The following is a 19,358-nucleotide window of genomic DNA, read 5'->3' on the forward strand; positions in this document are numbered from 1 at the left end:
GGCCTGGGCTGTGGGGTCCGTGGGGTGCGGCCTGGGCTGTGGGGTCCGTGGGGCACACAGGGTGATGACACCACAGGGCCCGTGAGATGCAGGTGTCTGACAGGATAGTTGGGGAGATCTGGGGCTCTCTGCAGGCCCCAGGCGATCGCTGGCGGCCGTCCCGTCTTAGAGACTGGGTCACTGGGTCAGTGCACCTGCACTGGGAGGAGTCGGAGACCCTCTGATGAGACACTTGGGGGAAGAGGGCACGGAAAGGCCGGCTGCACGGTCCCGCCTTGGACCCTCCGGGCAGCCCCAGTGCAGAGAGGGCACTGGGGGTTGCAAGTGAAGGCCGGCCCTGGCCCGGGGCTCCTGCTGTGTCCCAGGCTGAGACACCCTGTGGTCCCCCTCTGGGATCCCAACTGGCCACGGTCCACACGGAGCTGGGGACTGTGTCCATGTGAAGGCGCAGGGAGGGCCCATGCAGGGCGTCTGGCCGCCGCCTGTCCCCGTGGACAAGGAAACTGACGTGGAGGGTGGCCCAGGGCTGCGGAGAGGGCTGGGGAGGGGGTCAGCGGAGTGGGCAGGGGCTCACCCAGGTTGTCTGTGACCTGGTACGCGTCCCGCAGGTCCTTCATGCGGAAGCCGATGACGCCTACGAAGTCCTCCACCAGCCGGAAGAGCTCCTTGGCATTGGGACCCATCTGAGATCGGGTGTGGGGGGCAGGGAGCCTCAGATCCCATGGGGACCAGAGAGGGAAATGAGGGTGTCATCGAAGCCCCCACCTAGCCTGGGACGCACCCTCCGGTTCCTCTGCTCCTGCACCTGTCGCCCACTATCCAGGGTCCTGTCGCCCATTCCCCAGCACCAAGAAGCTCTGGGCCCAACTCGGGAAGCAGGGTTGGACCTCTGAGTATCCGCTGCCATTCTACACAACAGAACCTTGAGCCCAGAGAGGCTGCTGTGCTCGTGGGCAAGGGTCAGCCTGGGGACAAGGCCAGGGTCTCTGGATACCCACAGTCCTTATACCAATTATTGTCCTGGGGTCAGGAATGGTGGCAGGCTCTAGGTCAGTCCAGGAGGAAGGGAGGCTGGCCATGTCCCAGTGACCCCAACACGTACCACGTGGCCCACACCTTTTCCTGCACCTGCCACTGAGCCCACCAGGTGAGCTACCGTCCTCTGGTGGATGGGGAGACGGAAGATCAAAGTCTGACCAGCTCAGAGGTCCTGCTGGGACTTGAACCCAGGGCCCCACCTGGGTTAGCCTGGGCCCCAGCAAGGAAGCAGGCATGTCTGTGCCCACCCTGCTGCTCTGGCCAGGGGGCCCCAGACTGCTGTCCGTACCAGCTGGGCCTCCTCCCACTTCTCCCGGTTCTCTTCTGCCAGCAGGTTGCTGATGATCTGCACAAAGTTCTGGAAAGAAGAGGATAAAGCGCCAGTGAGCAGGGAATAAGGCACCAGAATTCTGGCTCCGTGTGCTCCTGGGATCAGGGCTCAGTAATGGGAGTCAGGGCCCAGCAGGTGGCCAGGTCAGGGCTTAGCGGGATGCTGGAGTCAGGGACTCCCTATTCACCCTCCCAGGCGCCCTCCCCAGGGCTGCCCTCTGGAGCCCACCTGCGCGTCCCCAGGGGTAGGACTGTAATACGCCCTCCGGAAGATCTCCGTCATGTTCCTCAGGACGTCGATGGTGGAGAGAAGGTCCCCACTGTAGCTGGTCCCGTCCTGGGAGATCTCCACAAGCGTCTGGATCACCTCGGACACCCCCTCCCCAGGCAGCCCACGCTGCGCCTTCGCCAGGTGCTCCCGAGTCTGGGGAGACGGAGCAGGGTGGATGCCGTGGTTCCACCGGACGCAGCAAGGCAGGTCCAAGGACTCCCACCCTTGGGCCTCCTGCTGCCCCCAGCCAGGGGCCGGAGCTGACTCAGGTCCACAGGCCATGCCGCGGGGGTTGGCCGTTGGGCCGGGTCTGAGATCAAAGGGCAGAGAAGCGCCGGACAGGGCGGGACACCCCAGAGCCCGCTCTCACCATCATCTGGATGTTCCGGTAGTCGATGGAGACACAACGGATGTAGGTGGGGGGCTCCCAGTAGGCGATGCCCTCCTCGTCCAGCTCGCAGCGTCGCAGGATGAGGCCTGGGGAGACGGCGGGTCATCTCTGCCTCCAGCGAGGAAATCCCACCCTCTGCTCCCCAGCACAAGCGCCTCTAGCCCCCAGAAGCAGGGACTGGCCAGCCGCCACCCACTGAGAGGGGGGCCCGCACAGGGCCTGCCTCCCTTGTTTCCTTCCTCCAGCAGGTACAGCGGCAGCTCCTGCAAGGACCCAGGACGCCGCCTGCATGGAGGTGGAGGCCTCGGCTCATCGGGAGGCCTGTCCTGGAGCTCCTCTCAGCCCAGAGCCCCCGGGAGAGCGGACAGCCGGGGTCCTGCCCAGCGCCACCCACAGCACGGCAGGGGCCTCAGCTGGCTTGGGCATCCCATGGACACCTCAGGGGCCCCAGGGCCAGGGAACTCACTTCCGGGGTGTGGCCAGGGCCGGGCATGGCTGTGCGTGCACACCATGGCACTGGCCACAGAGAACGGCCACCCGACATGAGCCACGAGCCGCACGAGGTGGGGGAACGGACTCCTGTTCCACAGCTAGGCGCAGGATCACAGTAAGGGGGTATGTGGTCACACTTGCAGACCAAAGACCAGAGATCATACCATCGTGTGACCTGCGTTTCCTTAATCTTGCTTCTCTGTCTGCCATATGCTCCCGGGAACACGTAAACCAGATGGGGTGGGGCTCAGGGATACACAAGCCCACCCTGGCCCGTACCGCCCCCACCCCCTCCCCACCCTGCAGGTACCACCTCACCCTCTCCTTAGGACAGCACTATCAGGAGAGCCCCTTTTACAGCTGTCCTTCTACAGCGAGAAAATGGAGGCTCAGAGAGGTCAAGTCACTTCCTAACATCACATAGCAATAAAGGTCCATCCCTTGCAATGGACTTTATGGGGATATTGGCTCTTGGGGAGCATTTAGAACACTGGGGCGGGCCGCAGCGGGCCCAGCCATGCTGCCCTGGCTTCAGTGGGCATGAGCTGACGGCTCTTTGGGGGCAGGCCCAGAGGGCGTGTCGGTGCCTGTCAATGAGGTGGGATAGGAGCCCCACATCGCCTGTCCCCCAAGCCCTCACCTGTGGCATTGCGGGGACACCGGACTGCAGCCACCTCTCCTGCTGGAGTCTCCTTCCAGACCACCGTGCCAAAGTTGTCCTCGTCACAGATCTCATGGGGCTCTGCCGAGAGGCCAGAGGCAGTGCGTGGGGCAGGGTGTGGGAAGGGGGGCCAGGAACCGGCAGCAGACTGGGGAAGGCCAAGACCCTTCCAGAGCACCCACTCTCTCAAGGCAGAGCTGTTCCCAGCAAGCTAAGCCCCAAGCCCGCCCAGCTGCTCAGGTGCTCCTCCCCAGAGCCCAGCTTGGGGGTGGAATGCAGGACACTCACCGGGACACCGCTGGGCACCGCACTGCCGCTGCTCATCCTGAGGGCCCTGGCAGGCAGCTCCCCCAAAAAACGGACCGGAGCAGACTCGTTCTCGTCGCTGGGTGCCGCCCCCGCACGTGACACTGCAGCCGCCCCATGACGCCCAGGTCTGCCACTTGCCATCCACTGCAGGGCACAGCCAGGCACGGGGGCACACAGATGGGGACAAGGAAGGCACAGTTCCGGGGGCCAGGGGTCACAGAGACACAGGGACCCGGGGATGTAGCAGCAGGAAGCCACGAGGAAAAAGGAAACCAAGCCCCCCCCCACCCCATGCACAGGCCCCGCAACCACCCCCGTTGTCCCACGGATCCCCCCATATGCCTGCCAGGTACCCCCCCATGGGACCCAGGGCACGGTCCTGACCTGGGCACTGCTGGAGGAAGCAGTCCCGAGTCTCCACCCAGTGGCCCTGGCATTCAGCGCCCCCGTAGGACGGCCCGTTGCACTCCCGTGTGCGCTGCTGCCGGCCCTGGGAGCAGCTGGCGGAGCACGCGCTCCAGCTTGACCACTCGTTCCAGTTTCCATCCACTGCCCGGCCCGGGGGAGAAACGGGACAGGAAGCCAGCGTGAACACCCAGCCTGGAGCACGGATGCGAATGCCTCCGGGGACCCCCCACCCCACCACCACGCCTGGGCCACAGGGGACAACTGCACGCCTGGGGGGGGGGTCTCACCACCCAACCATGGGAAGGTGGGACAGGAGCCTGGGTCACAGGTGTGAGCCCCTCTAGGGGCCTGCCCGTCCACCATGCATCCTGGGTCCTAGGTGTGAACACCTCTGAGGCCCACTGCACCACCACCAAGCCTGGGACACGGGTGTGACCACCTTGGCGGGGGCATGCCATCCCAACACCCATGACACACAAGTAAGAATGCCCTAGGCTCTCCAACCTTTAAGCACCCCAGCAAGCTAGCCCTGGACTCCTGGGGCTGGCCCGTGACTCACGTGCCCTTCCCCCCTTTCCTTTCTTCTCCTGCCCATCGCCCAGCCCAGCTCCCTCCCTCTCACCTACCAGGACACAGGGCAATGTTGCAAAACTTAGTTTGCTTCTCAGGGCCCTCACAGGGGTTGCCTCCAAACTGGGGGGGCCTGCAGGTGCGCGTGCGGTCTCGGAAGCCACGGCCACAGGTGCTGGAGCAGAGGCTCCAAGGCGACCACTCGTCCCAGGCGCCGTGCACTGCGGAGGGAAGGGAGGGCGTGGCTGGGCTCAGCCACCCCCGGGTGGGACGCGGCTGCCCAGCCCCCGGCCCCGCCCGCCCCGCCCCCGGGCCCGCCCCCTCCCAGACGCACCTGGACACACCGCGGAATTGTTGCACAGCCGCTGCTCCCGCAGAGGCCCGCTGCACTGCGTGCTGTAGGAGGAGGACACGCAGAAGCGCGTGCGGGTCTGCCAGCCTTCGCCGCAGGTGCTGGAGCACACGCTCCACGGGGACCACTCCTCGGCTGCGGGGTCACCTGCGGGGCCCAGACCGACAGCATCGCAGGCTTGCCACTGCCTCCGTGCTGAGGTTGCGGTCAGACTCCGAGGAGGAACCCCCCACCCCCCAACCCCCTCCGCGCTGGGCAGCAGGCGGCCAGCGAGGCTTACTTCCAACCCGGGCTGACCTTTAGGACTTCCCATCTCCCCTACAAGGCTCACAGCCCTTGTGGGTGTCCTTGTGCCACCTCTGGGTCCCCAGGTCTAGCCCCAAACAGGCCCCCTCGCCTGGCACCCATCCCCTAAAGCCAGTCTGCTTGGAGACAAGCGGCGGGCACTTAAGAGGGAGTCGGAAGGTAAGTGATCAAGGTTATTACCTAGACGTAGCGGCAACTAATAACGTGCAGTTCTTGCCCAAAGACCCCACGCCCTGAAACCAACCTTCCCCACTCTGTAGGGTTTCAGTCCGACTGTAGGTGCATCAGGCCCACCCAGCCCGCGGCTCACCTGTTTGCGGGGATGGGAAGCCGAAACGCTGTAGCTCGTCCCCCAGCTCCTCACGCCGCCGGGCGTCTGTGGACCGCAGGGACTGGCTTCGGGAGCTGGCGCGCCCGGCCGCTGCAGGACGGGCTCAGGTCAGTGTCCCCGCCACCGCCTGCAGCACCGCCTTCGGAATTCGGGAGGGGCGCTCTGGGCCTTGTGTCCCTCTGTCCCTGGCCAGAGTGGGGTCAGGCTTTCCACATCCGGGTTATTTGGCCCCCCTGGACGATTGGGAAACCTGGGACTGGGACACGCTGGCCTGACACCAGCCCGTGTGGTCCCCAGAAGACTCCTCCCATGGGTTTCCCCTGCCCTACGCCCCTTCCCTCTCTTCCTCCAGAGGACCACGTCTGAGTGGTTGCTGCCCTCTCCCGCACAGCCTCCCGCCAGCGCTTCTGTCTCCCACGGCCTGGCCTCCTGACGCCCCTGATTCCGCCCCAGGTTCTTGAGAAGAGCTCCTCTCCCCAGGAAAGGCCCCTTACGGGACAAACCACCGAAGAAGGACAGGCTCATTATGGGCTGATTTAACATCATGGGAGCGGCTAAGATATGCATCAGGACGTTGAAGGCTTATTAGAGAAGCACATCCTGGAGTCAGGGTCAGGCTGGGGCCAGCAGGTCCTCCCCTCAGTTCCACCTCCAGGTAGGGCGGGGCGGGGCGGGGCTGGGGTCCCAGGGCTGGGACTCCTTCTGAGTCTTCTCTAACGGTCCTTGCCGCACCCGGACAGGCCTCGGCCCCGCCCCGCCCCAGCCCAGGCCCCGCCCCACAAAGCCTGGTTCCCTGTTTCGAAAGCCCTCTCCTCCACCTGCCTCGCCCTCGAGGTTTCCTTTCCCCTCCGTCGGGTCCCACCCCGCCCCGGGCCACTCCTTCCTCTGGCCCTGCCCCGGGCTCCTCCCACTCTTGGCCCCACCCCGGGCCGCTCCTTCCGGGGGCCCCGCCCCGGGCTCCTCCCTCTCGTGGCCCCGCCCCAGTCCCCTCCCCCTCCACTGACACCCGGCCCCGCCCACCCCTGGCCCCGCCCCGAGCTCCTCCCTCCCCTCACCTGGCCTGGCCCCGGACCCCCTCCCTCCACTACCGGACCTTGCCCTGAAGGTTTCCTTTCCCGCCTCCCCGGTCCCACCCCGCCCCGGGTTCTTCCTTCTCCTCCCCCAGCCCCGCCCGGGGCTGCTCCCTCCCTCCTCTGGCCTCGCCGACCCCGGTCCTCCACCTGGACCCCCAGGCCCAACCGCCCGCGCGTCGTCCGCGCACTCACGGCCGCAGGCCTTGCGGTTGCAGAGGCGGCCCTCCTCCAGCACCCCCTCGCAGCCGCCGCCCTCGGCGCCGGGGGCCGGCAGGCAGGTGCGGGTCCGCGTCTGCAGGCCTCCCCCGCAGTCCCGCGTGCACTCGCCCCACAGGGACCACAGCTTCCAGCCACCTGGGAGGAATCAGAGGGCGGGGGTGGGGTCAGGGGGCGGGGCGGGGCGGAGGGCTGGGGTGTCTTTCAGGGAGTGACCTCTGGGAGTCTCCTGGGCCGGGTCGTAGGGCATGGGTCCCTGCTCCGGGGACCCGCTGGTATGAAGCCTGCGTGCCCCAGGAAGCGGGCAGCGAGGCAGCACAGCACTGTGGAGGGTGGGCTTGGAGGAGGTTGGGCCTGGACAGCCGCCCTGGGCCTGTGAAGCAGAGGTCGGCAGGGTCAGGGAGGGGCAGAGGGGCTGGGGAAAGGGTCTGCCTTGGGGGATGGCCCTGGGGCCTGGTGCCTCCCCCACTCCCCAGATGTCCCTCCGGGGTGCCAGGCCACAGTGCTCTCCAGCTCTCTGTCTACAGGTACCCGTGCCAAGGTCTCTACTGGCTTTGAACCCAGGGCCCGGGTGCAGGGGCTGGACACAGAGCTGGAGCGCCAGGGGTGTCTGAAGAATGAATGAATGAAAGAAAGACAGCCTGCCCCCGCCATGGCTGCCTCTTGTGAGGCTCTGGCGACAGGCCCCAGGGCAGAGGGGACCCTCACTTCCAGACACAGAGCCTCAAGCCCTGCTAGACCCTTCCCATGGTCCTCCGTCCAATGTCCTCTGAGCCCCCCATCTCCTGGCCATGACCTGTGTGCTCTCTCCCTCACTCCACCTGAGGAGACCATGGTCCCATACCTGGTGGCCACACTGGGACAAGCCCCCCCCCCCCAACCTGGCAGAGCAGGTTCCTGGATGCTGAGGGGTCTGGGGACGAAGGCCTCCAGCCACCCCCTCTTAGCCTCTGTTGTGAGTCTCCTCCATCCTGGCCCTGTCGCCCCCCGGATCCATCCCTGGGTCTGAGCCCCTGGGTGGCCCGAGTCCACTAAGCTTGCCGAGCGGACGAAGTACAGCGCAGCGGGCGGGGGGCACCGTAAGGGCCGAGTCAGGCCTGTCTCAGGCCAGAGAGTGGAGGCCATGCTGATGGGCTGAGGACAGCTGCTTCTGTCCAAGGGCCACGCTTTAGGGGCCTGGACCATGGCTCTGGCCACCGCCTGCCCATGTCTCCTTGGGGACACCCACTCCCAAAAGCAGGATGAGAGCACACTCGGTCAAGGTAAGCAACTCCACCAAGCCCTTATGATGGGTGGGGTGCCCCGACGTGGCACCAGCTTCCAAGGGGGCCAGGAAACTGGAAGGCATTGCCAGGACCCACAGGGAACCTGCGCTCAGGCTGACCACTGTCCCATGTGGCCTGCTCACCTGAGGCTGGGGCAGGGCAGTCCCGTGGGCCATGGGCAGGTCACATGAGGCCTGTGAGAAGGGCCCCAGTTGTCTGTGGGAGTTCAGCTGTGTCTGTGGCTTGGGGAAGCAGACCCCAGCCCATGGGAGAGAATGAGGCTGCAGGGGGCGGGGCTGGAGCCGAGAGACCAGGTTCCCCGCTGCCCCCACCACCTCCTGCTGGCTGTGGGATGGTCAAGTCCATCCCGCCCTGGCCTCAGGCCTCTTCTCTGAGGGTGATGGGGAGCTGATGGTGTGGAGCTCAATGACAAGAAAGGGCTGGGGGAGGATGGGTGCGGGCACTCACTGGGGTCAGAGTTTACCCGGGAGAACCCACTTGGCCTCCAGGTGACTCAGGGTGGTGCTGATCTGTTCTGAATGGCCACTTTGGAAGGTGCCAGAGCCCCTCCTCATTGCCTGTGGGCCTGTGCTGGGACTCGACCGGCAGGGGGAGCCAGTGGCTGCCGTAGGGGAAGGCCAGGCTGGCGGGTGCTGCCTCCCCCTGGGCCCAGAGGGACGGAGCACCTCTGCCAAGGGCATGTGGTGGGTGAGCCTCTCGCCCCCACCGTCAGTGGGCTGGTGTTGGCGGACAGGAAAGGCAGGCCAGCTCAGGCATCCAGGCCACAGGGACCGCACGGGAGGGGCTGGCTTAGACCGCAGTCCCCACCCCACAGGGGCTGGGCGTGCACCCTGCTCTCTGGGGCCCGCACACAGGAACACACGGGGCTCCCAGATGTGCTGCCGGGCCCGGGAAGGGCCTGCCAGGGCCACACCATGGGAAGGGGGGCTGCACATTGCCTGGTTCCTCCCTCGGGGGGGCGGGGAGCATGGAGGGGCCACGCTGTGGCTCCCACTGTTCATATGAAGACCAAGGCTGTGCCCACGCCCCCCAGCTAGGAAGAGGCCAAAGGACAATCAAGCGAGGCTGCCGGACACTCCAAGAAAGGAGGCTCCTTCCCCGGCCACCATGGCCAGCTCCTCCGGGGGACCTCCTGCGCAGTGGACCTTCTGCCCCGGTGCCTGCCCGGGGGGGCCTCCTCTGTGACAGGCACCTCGGCACAGGAGCCTTGAGCCCTAGCCTACCCAGGAGGCCAGCTTCACCCCGATTACAGCAGAGGAAACTGAGGCTCAGAGATGGCGATCACAACAGCCAGGGGCTAGGGCCCGGCTGCCACCAGGAAGGTCTGCCGGGGGCTGGGGAGGCGGGGGGCCGGCACCGAGGAAGCCCGAGCCTCGGAGGTGCATGGAGCCAGGTGTCAGTGCCGAGCGGGAAATACACATGCGGGTGTCGTTCCATCTTATGCCACCGACACCCTGGCCCGCCGGTGGGGAGGTGGGCTGGGCGCGCGAGCAGGTGCGCAGACTAGGGGCCCGGGGAGTGGGTGGCTCGGGCAGCAGCCCGGTGCCCACGCCGATGGGCAGGTGCAGGTAGGGAGGCCGTGTTACCTCCCGCTGGCAAGCATAGGAGCCCAGAATCAGCTTCTAAGAGTCCCCTGTGCCTCCGACTAAGGCTGCCTGCCAGGGCTGCCCACAAGCCCCCAGCCCGGGCCACAGGCCTCAGTGGTGTTGCCTGCTGGAGCCATATGCCATCCCGTCACGTGGACCCAAAGGAACGGAGAAGCCCAGAGCCTGGGGCGACAGGCCGGGTGACAGGGTTGGGGGGTACGTCCCACCCATCCTTCCTGGCCGCCCCAGCCCAGCCCCCACAAGGAAGCCTGAGTGACGTGGAAACTGGCAGTGGGTGGGAGAGAGAGGGTGTCCAAGCCGGGCTAATTGGAGGATGCCACTCGGTTCCCATGGCAACTGCTGGGAGCGCGGAGTCTCAGGATAGACTCAGGTTAGGCCTCAGCTGCCAAAACACCCACTATTTCAGGGCTGGTTACCTTGGTGACCCAGGTGGGGGGGGCGCGGAGGAGGGGGCGCGTCAGGAGAGGCTGGGGAGGGGGGCCACGGCCGGGCCCGGAGGACAGGCCAGCCCCTAGGTCTAGGCCTGAGTCTGGTCCCACTCGGAGCCTCGATCCTCATGACAGACTGACGTGGGATGCTGGGCACAGGTCCCCGCTGCCCGTTCACGCACGGAGGCCTGAGCCCCGTCACAGACCGGTCCCCAGCCTTGGCCGTGCTCTGACCACTGGCGATCACTCAGGAGATGGGAGTTGCTATTTCTGTTACCGTTTTTATTTTTTTTAACGTGCGTTCCCACACATGGCTGCCGCTGGGTCGGTGTTGGCCGAGCAAAGGCGTCCGTGACCGGGGGTCCCCCTGCAAGCTCTCCGCAGCCCCAGTGCCCAGCGGGCTTCCCGGGGCCAGAGCAGTGGGCAAGGCTGGGGGGCGGGCGGCCCCTCCGGCACGGAAAGAAGCCGTATTCTTCCCCCGCTCAATGCCCCTCTGTCTTGGTGCCTCATTTCCATCTCATTAATGGATGAATGGAGCCGATTAATGGCCGCCCAGGAGAGAGAGCCGGCCAGGGGCCTCTGCGGCTGCCTTCCCACCCCGGCACCCCAGCCTGCAGGCTGTGCTGTCCCGAGTCTATGCTGGCCGGGGGCGCGCCAGGCCCCCCACGTCCAGGGCCTCCCCGGGGCCTCGGTCCCTTCAGAGGACAGCTTGCACTTCCCGTGTCCTCCAGCAGAGGTCTCCCCGGCTCTGCAGGTGGGGGCGGCCCACGGGTCCCTGCCACTGCCGCCAGGGCTGGCCCGGCTCCCCTCCCCAGGGACCCACTGTCTGCTCCAGCCACCCCCCCCAGACCCCTGCTCCTTACCGAGCTTGGGCCTATCCAGGGGGCACCCAGGCTCCTCCTCTCCCGTGCTCACATGAATGCGCAAATGCGGACCGCTGGGGACGCCCTCTCCAACCCCACCCTGTCCACGGGGGCCCACCCTTAGCTGACCCTGCACCAGGGCTCGCGGCTCCCACTCTCAGAGCCCGAGTGGCCAGCAGGCCACCAGCCACAGCAACCACCATCAGATCTCAGGACGGGGCCGAGAGCTGTGCCCAGTGGCCATGGGCCACGGCTCAGGTATGGAGGACAGGGAGGGCTCCTGCAAGTACCTGTGCCAGATACTCTGTCTCCTTTAGCCTCACACAGACCCTGGGACCAGGCCTGTCACGTCCCCATTTCACAGTGAGGAAACCGAGGCTTGCCTACGTGGCTGGCATGGCCTCTTCTGCAGGTGTATATGCTTCTGGTGGCCTTTCTCCCTCAGCCAGGCAGGTATCTATCCCCCGTCCTAGGAAGGGTGTCCTGTTAAAAGCCTGGCCGGCGCCCACCACAGCTCTGCCCTGTAGCATCAGTGGCCCGGGCACGCTGCTTCTCCCCTTGGGCCTCAGCTGCTCAGCTAACAGCCCTTCTCACCATCGTCCTGGGACGCGGAAGGCAGACAGGGCTGTATCGCTTCACAACCCCAGCAGCCTGGGCTGGGGGGCGATGGGGGGGCTCTGACCACGCGTGGGCATTCCCCTGTGGCTTCCCTGAGCCTGTCCTTTTCCTGGGCTCACTTCCTGTTTCATCCGGAACAGGCCTTGTCTACAAGGGTCCTGGACCTGGTTTTCTGGATTTTTGTGAACAGGTCTTGGTACAAAAAGAGCAGATTCCTGGCTGAGATGACCAGCCCTGGTCCCTGGCAGAAAGTCCCTCACACCCTCCCAGCCCCCACCACTTCCCCTGTCACCCCCAAACTCCGGAGATGCCACACTTCCACCTAGACCCCATCTTCCATCCACAGCCCAAGCCCACCCTCTTTCTGTACCCTGTTGACCCCGGGGAGGGGCTCCAGACCCTTCTTTCTGAGGGGAGTCGGGGGGCACTTAGGGTTGGGACACCCCGAAGCCCTGCAGAGGCCTGTGTGTCGTGGCTGAGAGGTGACAGGCCCGGGGCCAGGGCTGTGGCCTTGAACAGGTCTGGATTCTCGGCCCTGCATCACAGCCTTGTCCCACACCCACATCCCTGGGACCCACATGCTGGCGGGTGACCCCCACTGCAGCCCAGCACCCCTACCTGTGCAGGCATGTGATGGTGGCGGGTGCACACACATAGACACACAGAAACATCTATGCACAGGGGGACAAGGACACACATGGGGACATGGACAGGGACACACACGGAGACATGGACACACACGGGGACATGGACAGGGAACACACATGGACATGGACACACATGGACACATGAGGACACAGGGACACAAACACAGATATGGGCACACATGGGGACAAGGACAGTGACACATGTGGACATGGACACACAGGGACACACATGCGGACATGAGGACACACATGGACATATGACACAGACGGGAACACGGACACACAAGGATACACATGGGGACACGGGGACACACATGGACAGAGACACACGGGGACACATAAGGACACAGATGGGGACACAGAAACACACAGGGACACACATAGGAACACACACACAGACAGGGACACGGATGGGGACATATGAGGAAACTCGAGAAAACAAAGGGACACACATGAGGAAACACATGGGAACTCACATGGGGACACAGTGACACAGACACACAGGGACACACATGGGGGCACAGACAGGGACACAGACACACGGGGACACACATGGGGACACAGTGACACAGACACACACATGGGGACAGAGACAAGGACAGAGACACACGGGAACACACATGGGGACACAGACACATGGGGACACACGTGGGGACACACATGGGGACACAGGAACACGCATGAGCTTGCTCCCAGCCCCCAGGATGCTGCTTTTTCATTATCTTCTGTGTCGCTTCTGCAATAAAATTCTTTAATTAAAACATGAATATTTAAAACAACCCTTGAGAGAAATGGCCCGTCTCACCAGAGGCAGGAAAATGCAAAGAGAGACTGTGGGAAAGAGACGGGGAGATGAGCCGTGGGACTGGCCCTGAGAGACTGTGGCGCAGGCCGGCAGGCAGGCAGGCGGCGGGGAGGACAGGGGACAGTTGCTCTGGCCTGAGGAGCGCTCACCGGGTCGGAGGCATGACGCGGCCATGTGGCGTTTGGACAGGCTGGGCAGGGGGAGGGCAGAAAATGGGCCACGGGCTGGCCAGGCCGCCTGCCCGCTCCCGGCGCCGGCATACGCGGCCTTCTTGGGGTGCAGATGGAGAGCCACGCCACCCCGGCCTCCCCTGGCCAGCGCAAGGGGGCGGAGCTCCCGGGGCACCCGGCTCAGCGGACGCGATCTGGGGTCTGGTGCCTGCCTAGCTCAGCGGTGTGTCTTCCAAGCATTTGCTGCCCCTCCCCGGTCCATGTGCCGCCACACAACGCGCACGGAAGTGCAAGCTTCCCAGCAAAGACCCCCTGGGAGACACGGGTGGGCGCTGCGGCCAGCTCACCCCACCCCTTACGAGCTGTGTGACCCTGGCTGCTGCCCGAACATCTCTGTGCCTTATTCCAAGGAACTTCTGCTCTGTGCCGGGCACGTTCCACATGCTGGGGGCTCCAGGGTGGGCAGGGCAAACACCTGTCCCGTGGTGCTTGCGCCCCAGCAGAGACAGAGGGTGGGGCATGGACCCAACCAAATCAGGGAGTTCTCAGTGTGTTCACAGGAGACGCAGGCTGTGGAAAGCAAAAAGGAGACAGTGTGTGGGGGTGGAGTGTGGGGTTCGGGCTGTTGCCGTCTGACATGGCACGGTCAGGGTTTGTGGAGAGGGGCATGTCTGAGCAAGGACTTGGGAGCCCTGCACATGTCTGGGCAAGAGTGTTGCAGGCAGAGGGAACAGATAGTGCAAAGGCCCGGGGGGCAGGAGGGTGCTTTGGTGGGCCAACTCCTGGGCTGCTAGAAAGGGTAAACTAGTTAAATGTGTGTGGATGCTTCCGGCACAGAGGAAGCCCTCGAGACCGGCTGCTGGGGACACCACTATGAGAGTGTTTATTCCCAGGGTCCTAGAAGTATCAGGGTCTTCCGGTCCAGGGACAAGCCCTGAGGGGTGCCTGGTCTCTGGGCCCAGGTGACACCATCTGGCCCACCTTGCCCAGCGCGGCCCCTCCTCCACGGGGCGGGCAGTCCCAGCCCACACTCTCCAAATGGTCTTCCCACAAGACCACCAGGCCTGGCCACACAGCCTGGGCCCTACCCTTTGCCAAGGGCGCTGGCATCGGCCCTGCACGGAGCCCAGCCTCAGAACGCACACGTGCTCCATACGCATACGTACCAGCCGTGCACACGTGTGCCCGCGTGCATGCATGAGCACGCGTACATACCGTGAGTGCTCGCACGCACTCATTCCCATACGAGCACCATGTACTCATGGCACACTGTGCACACCAGCTGTGCATGCATGTGTACACACACATAGGTGTACACCCCGTGCACCCGTGCACGCTCGCTATCCTGCACATGCGCATGGGCACACCCGGGCACACACGGGTGAGGCTTGCGTGAACACACATGTACACACACTTGTATCCACGGGCACACGCTGGTGGTGCACATACACGTACGATACAGTGCACAATCCTTACACACACGCACGCAGAGGTGTGAACACGAGTGCGAACACACCCGCCTTCCTGTCCTCTTCCAAGTACCACTTCCGGGCGTGTCCTCCCCCGCCTCCGCCTCCGTCCCCCAGTGCCCCTCCCCCGACAGCCCCCCCCACCCAGCCCTCTGCCTCCCACCTAACAGTGGACGTGGGCCTTGGTGTTTCATTACTAGCATCGTGTTTGCCTAGAATTGCTTCCTCCGGTCTGCGTTCCTCACGCAACCCAGGAAAGACTATTTTTGCTCTTTCCATTTTAAAGACAAGAGGCCCGAGGGGCCAACCGAGCTTCTGGGATTGGCCCAGGACTCCCAGCCAGTGTGGGTCGGGCTGACCTGGTCCTGTCCTGGTGCCCCAGATCCCACAGTGCCCTGCTCAAGGGACAGTCCCACCTGGGGGAGCCCCCGGCAATCCCACACTGGAGTCCCACTCTGACCTCTGGATCTTCCTCCCCACTGTGCCCCTACCCAGTGCTTTCCCAGCTCCTGGCTGGAAATTTGGGGGGTGGTGTCTAGCTGTCTCCTTCCCTGTGTCCCGCGTACCAGCACAGCCGTCAGCTCCTACCGCCAGGCCCTCCTCCTCCCACGCTGACCAGCCTGCTCTGAGCTCCAGCGGCCTTCTGCATGGACAGCCCGAGGACCGCCAGAGCATGTCACTCTTCTGCTTGAAGCCCCGCGATGTGAACACACCCAGCTCTTATGCACATGGCTACCACGGTGGGCAGTCCTGGGGCCGTCAGACCCGATGCGGCCCCACAGTCCTTCCTTGCTGACAAAGCAACTGAGGCCCGCTGGGGAGTGGTAGAGCCAGACTACAGGCCGGCCAGGGCCTGGCCCTGCCTTGCATCGTCCTCCCACCTCCCAAACCGGCCACGACCCGAAGCTCTGCTCCTGCTCGCCCCCCCCCGAGGACGGCTTCCATCCTGTCTTGCCTCAGAATCTGCCCAAGTCAAGGACACAGTGTCCTACATCTCGCCCAGCCCAAAGGTCAGCCCTTCTAGCCTCCTACCTTGCTGCTGCCCCCCCACATCTAATGTCCACAGGGCATTTGCGCTGGTTTCCTGGGCACCCCGTCAGTCCCCATCTCCTGGGGGCTCTGCTGGCTTCCTCCTGAGACCATGGGAGAGGCAGTGCCCTCCCCCTTTCCCCCTGCTTCTCTCCAGCTATCCTCACTACTTCCTGGACGTTCCAGAATCTACAGCCGGGGGCCAGATTGGAACCTTGTTCCCTGATAACTGGCTTCCTTGTAACCTCTTATAGCTTATTTTCTGCATTTAAAGACTTGGTTCTGACCAGTCCTCTGACCCCGCTGGCCGAGGGCACTGGACAATGTCACCTGGCCCCAGAGTGACCTGCACAGCGTGGAACCCCCAGCCAGGCCCAGCCCCTGGTGCCCGGTGCCTATATTCGGCAGCCTGGACAGCTCAGCAGTCTGAGAAGAGCTGTCGCCTATGGCCTCCCCGGTCTGGCCACAGCTCCAGGGTCCTCGGATGCTCCCATAAAACCCCAGGCCTCCTGCCAGGGGGCTTCCACCACCAGGACTACCCACCGAGGCCCACTGGCTCCCCGTCCCCCCAGTCTCATCCTCCCACACGGGCTCCCAGCTCTCCAAGGAGAAGCCAAGGTGCTCCCAGGGCCAAGAATGCACAGCCCCTCCGCGAGGACTCCCGACACACGTCCGCCCCGTCCGCAGCTGGTGATGCCCTTCGACACCCCGGGGTTCATGCACGCATCCCGGAATCCTGAACACGGCCCCCTGGTCCAGGCGACCCCGGCCTCCGGGTAAAGCAGACGCCTCAGCCCGTCAGGAACTCTTGCCCTGCGTTTCCCTGATGTGCTCCCGCAGGGCTGCGGGCACTTTCTCCCACCCTGAGGGCAGCCTCCCCACAACGGGTCCTTGTTGTCTTTGTCCCTGCGTGTCCTTGGCACCCCTGGCACTCTGTGCAGTACAGCTGAGGCTACAAGACCGGTGGGGCTCAACCACGTACAATCCCCAAATCTCAGGTCCCGACCACATCTCTGAACGGTCCGCTCGGCTCACTTTTCTTCCAGGTGGCCCGTGTCCCTGGAGGCCCCACGGACCCCGCCACAGGCCACGGCAGCCCACTGCTCCTTAGCTAAGATGGAAGGACACTCCCCCAGCCAGGACTTAACACTCCTTCATCCCGGCGGAAATCCGTCATTCGTCCCTTCACTGACACTCAGCGGGCACCACCTGGGGGCCGGATACGCGGACCCCAAGGCCGGGGACAAACACTCGCCCAGCAGCCTTACCTCCACGCCCTCAGCTTCCCCGGTGGCTCGCTCCAGGGACAGGGGACCGGGGCAGCCCTGCCGAGATGACCCCCTCCCCCGCCCACCCTCTGCCCAGAGAGCCAGCGGGCCGTCCTCTTCCCGCCGGGCACTCACCTGCAGCACCGTCTCTGCCCCGATCCTGGGTCAGGCTGGTGAGGCAGTTCTCAGGGCCGCCGGCCACACCGTCCCTCAGGCAGACGTCCCCGCGGGGGGCCGGGGCGCCGCCGTCCCCGCCCACGCAGGCACAGGGGGTCTGCATGATCCCACAGGGGTGTGAGCTGCGGCTGCCGGCCAGACAGGCGTCCAGCCAGCGACACAGCATCTGGCAGGCGGCCCGGCTCGGGTGGCGGTTGCCCACGACCAGGTACTCCACGGAGAAGTCGTCGCTGGGGCCCGGGGACGCCCCCAGCAGCCGGGGGCCGGGGTCTGGGGGCGGCTGCTGGCGCAGCATTTGCAGGAACTGCTTGCTGGCCTGCAGGAAGGCCAGGGGCGCGGAGGGGTCGCAGAGCTGCAGCACGTCGTCGAAGCTCTCCACGCCCAGGTAGGTGCGCGTGGACTCCAGGAAGGAGTCGAACTGGTAGGTGCGGACGCGGCCGGGGCCGCCACAGGGTGCGGGCGGCTTGGCCACCTTCATGTAGAGTGTGTAGCGGCGGGGGTCGGGGTTACGCAGGGTCCAGGAGCAGCGGGAGGCGTTGGAGGGGAACACGGCGGCCGCCGAGAAGTAGCCGAAGAACTTGCCCTGCACCAGCGTGGCGCACGGCTCGGCCCCGGGCCCCGCGTCGGCCCCTGCAGCCGCCCGCGCCCGACGCCCCAGCAGCAGCAGCAGCAGCAGCAGCAGCAGCAGCAGCGGCGGCCGCGGGCAGAGGGTCCGGCAGAGGGGCCCCGGGGCGGCGGCCTGGCCCCTCATCCTAGCTCGCGGGGCCACCGGGGTTCCGCGGGCTGGGCAGGCAGGCGCGGGCCAGGCCTTGACATGCCAGGGTCCGGCGACGGCGGGGTGCCAGGCGGGGCGGGAGCCGGGGGACGGAGGAGGAGAACGCTTCCAACGACCTTGAGTGCAGCAGTGGCTCCTAAAGTCCGGGGCCCCGACGCGGGCCTGCAGCCTTCAGCAGCCCCTGGGGGAAGAACAGAAGAGGGGACGGGGTGAGCCCCCTGAGACGCTGCGGCTGTGCCCCACTGCCCAGCCCGGGCTTGGGGTGGCTGCCACAGGCCCTGGCGTGGCTCCCAGGCACCCTGTCTGCCTCCTGCCAGCGTGTCCACCTGCAGTGGGACAGGGGCCTCCTCCTCCTCCAACCAGGCCGGATCGGGGAGGGGTGGGTAGCACCGGGCCAGGGCCGAGTGCCATAGGGGCCTTCACTGTGTCCATCCGGCTGAGCAGCCTGGCGTGGCTCCCATGAGCTCAGGGCCTGCATGCTTGCTCCTGTCCCTGCCACAGCCGCCATTTGCCCCTGGGGCCTCTGGTGGGGGGGGCCTGGCTTTCTCTCCTGGCCCTCTCGCTCCTTGGGTCTTCGTCCTCTCTGCCCTTCCTCCTCCCCATCCCCTCCCTGTCTTTCAGGGAAGAATCCACAAACCTCAGAGGAAGGAAGTGGGGGGGCTGTAGAGGGGAGAAGCCGTTCCCTCCATCCCCAGGGGTGGGAGTCCCTACCCCTTGTCAGGCCACCCGGGCCCCTGGCTCTGACCGTGACACTGTGATGGGGTCACTGCAGCCTCTCAGGCCACCTCCCTCCTCCTCTTCCCACCCTCGACCCCACTGGCTCCAGGGCCCTGCAGCTCTGGGCACGGAGGGCTGGGGACAGAGTCACTAGAACCCCATTCCCCCAGCTTCAGCCAACGCTGGTCCCTTGCCTCACCCCTTCTTTGCCAGGCTTGGCCGTGACCCTCCAAATTCAGGATGGGGAGACCGAGGCTAAGAGGGTAAGCGACTCGAAGGAGGTCACGGTGACAGGTGAAGCCACCGCGGACCTCCCCCGCAGATCCCATCCTGTGCCACAGCTCACGGGGTCCCCCCTCTGCTCGTGGGGGCGGGGGGAGGCAGCCGCCAGCCCATATGGCGCAGGGACACAGTGGAGCCACTCTGGGCTCAGAATGGGCGAAGCCCCACCTGGACTCGCCACCATGCGGACTCTGGTAAGCTTCTCTGCCTCCAGCCCTCAGTTTCCCCACTATCACCAAGGCCCCTAGCTGGGCCAGCTGTCAGTCCCACGCAGCCGCTGAGCTGGTGGGTGAGAAGGGAGGGCTGCAGCCGGCTCCCCAGGTGGCCTGGCCTCCCCTACCCTCTGTCAACCTTCCCGTGTGGCCACCTGCCCGTAGGCGCTTGCCGCTTCCTGCTGCCCAGGCCCAGCTGGCCGCCACCCTTCCTGCACGGGCTGGTGGCAGAGCAGGGAGCTGGGCGGAGGTGGCCC

General features: G+C 65.4%; 1 protein-coding gene across 1 annotated transcript in view; it reads right to left on the minus strand.

The window, feature by feature from the left end:
- Window positions 1–17,866, minus strand: part of LOC111146581 (adhesion G protein-coupled receptor B1) — a 63,587-nt gene extending 45,721 nt beyond the window's left edge. Inside the window, 13 exon segments of the mRNA XM_022502194.1 lie at window positions 575–683; window positions 1,328–1,396; window positions 1,598–1,792; window positions 2,010–2,116; window positions 3,163–3,264; window positions 3,472–3,636; window positions 3,877–4,041; window positions 4,460–4,464; window positions 4,523–4,691; window positions 4,805–4,969; window positions 5,439–5,549; window positions 6,725–6,886; window positions 17,074–17,866. Of these exon segments, the coding sequence (XP_022357902.1) occupies window positions 575–683; window positions 1,328–1,396; window positions 1,598–1,792; window positions 2,010–2,116; window positions 3,163–3,264; window positions 3,472–3,636; window positions 3,877–4,041; window positions 4,460–4,464; window positions 4,523–4,691; window positions 4,805–4,969; window positions 5,439–5,549; window positions 6,725–6,886; window positions 17,074–17,866 (2,317 nt within the window).
- Between the last annotated feature and the right edge of the window lie 1,492 nt (window positions 17,867–19,358).

Source organism: Enhydra lutris, unplaced genomic scaffold (genome assembly GCF_002288905.1).
Source record: "Enhydra lutris kenyoni isolate GAN:26980312 unplaced genomic scaffold, ASM228890v2 scaffoldscaffold14, whole genome shotgun sequence".
In the NCBI taxonomy this organism is placed as follows: Eukaryota; Metazoa; Chordata; class Mammalia; order Carnivora; family Mustelidae; genus Enhydra; species Enhydra lutris.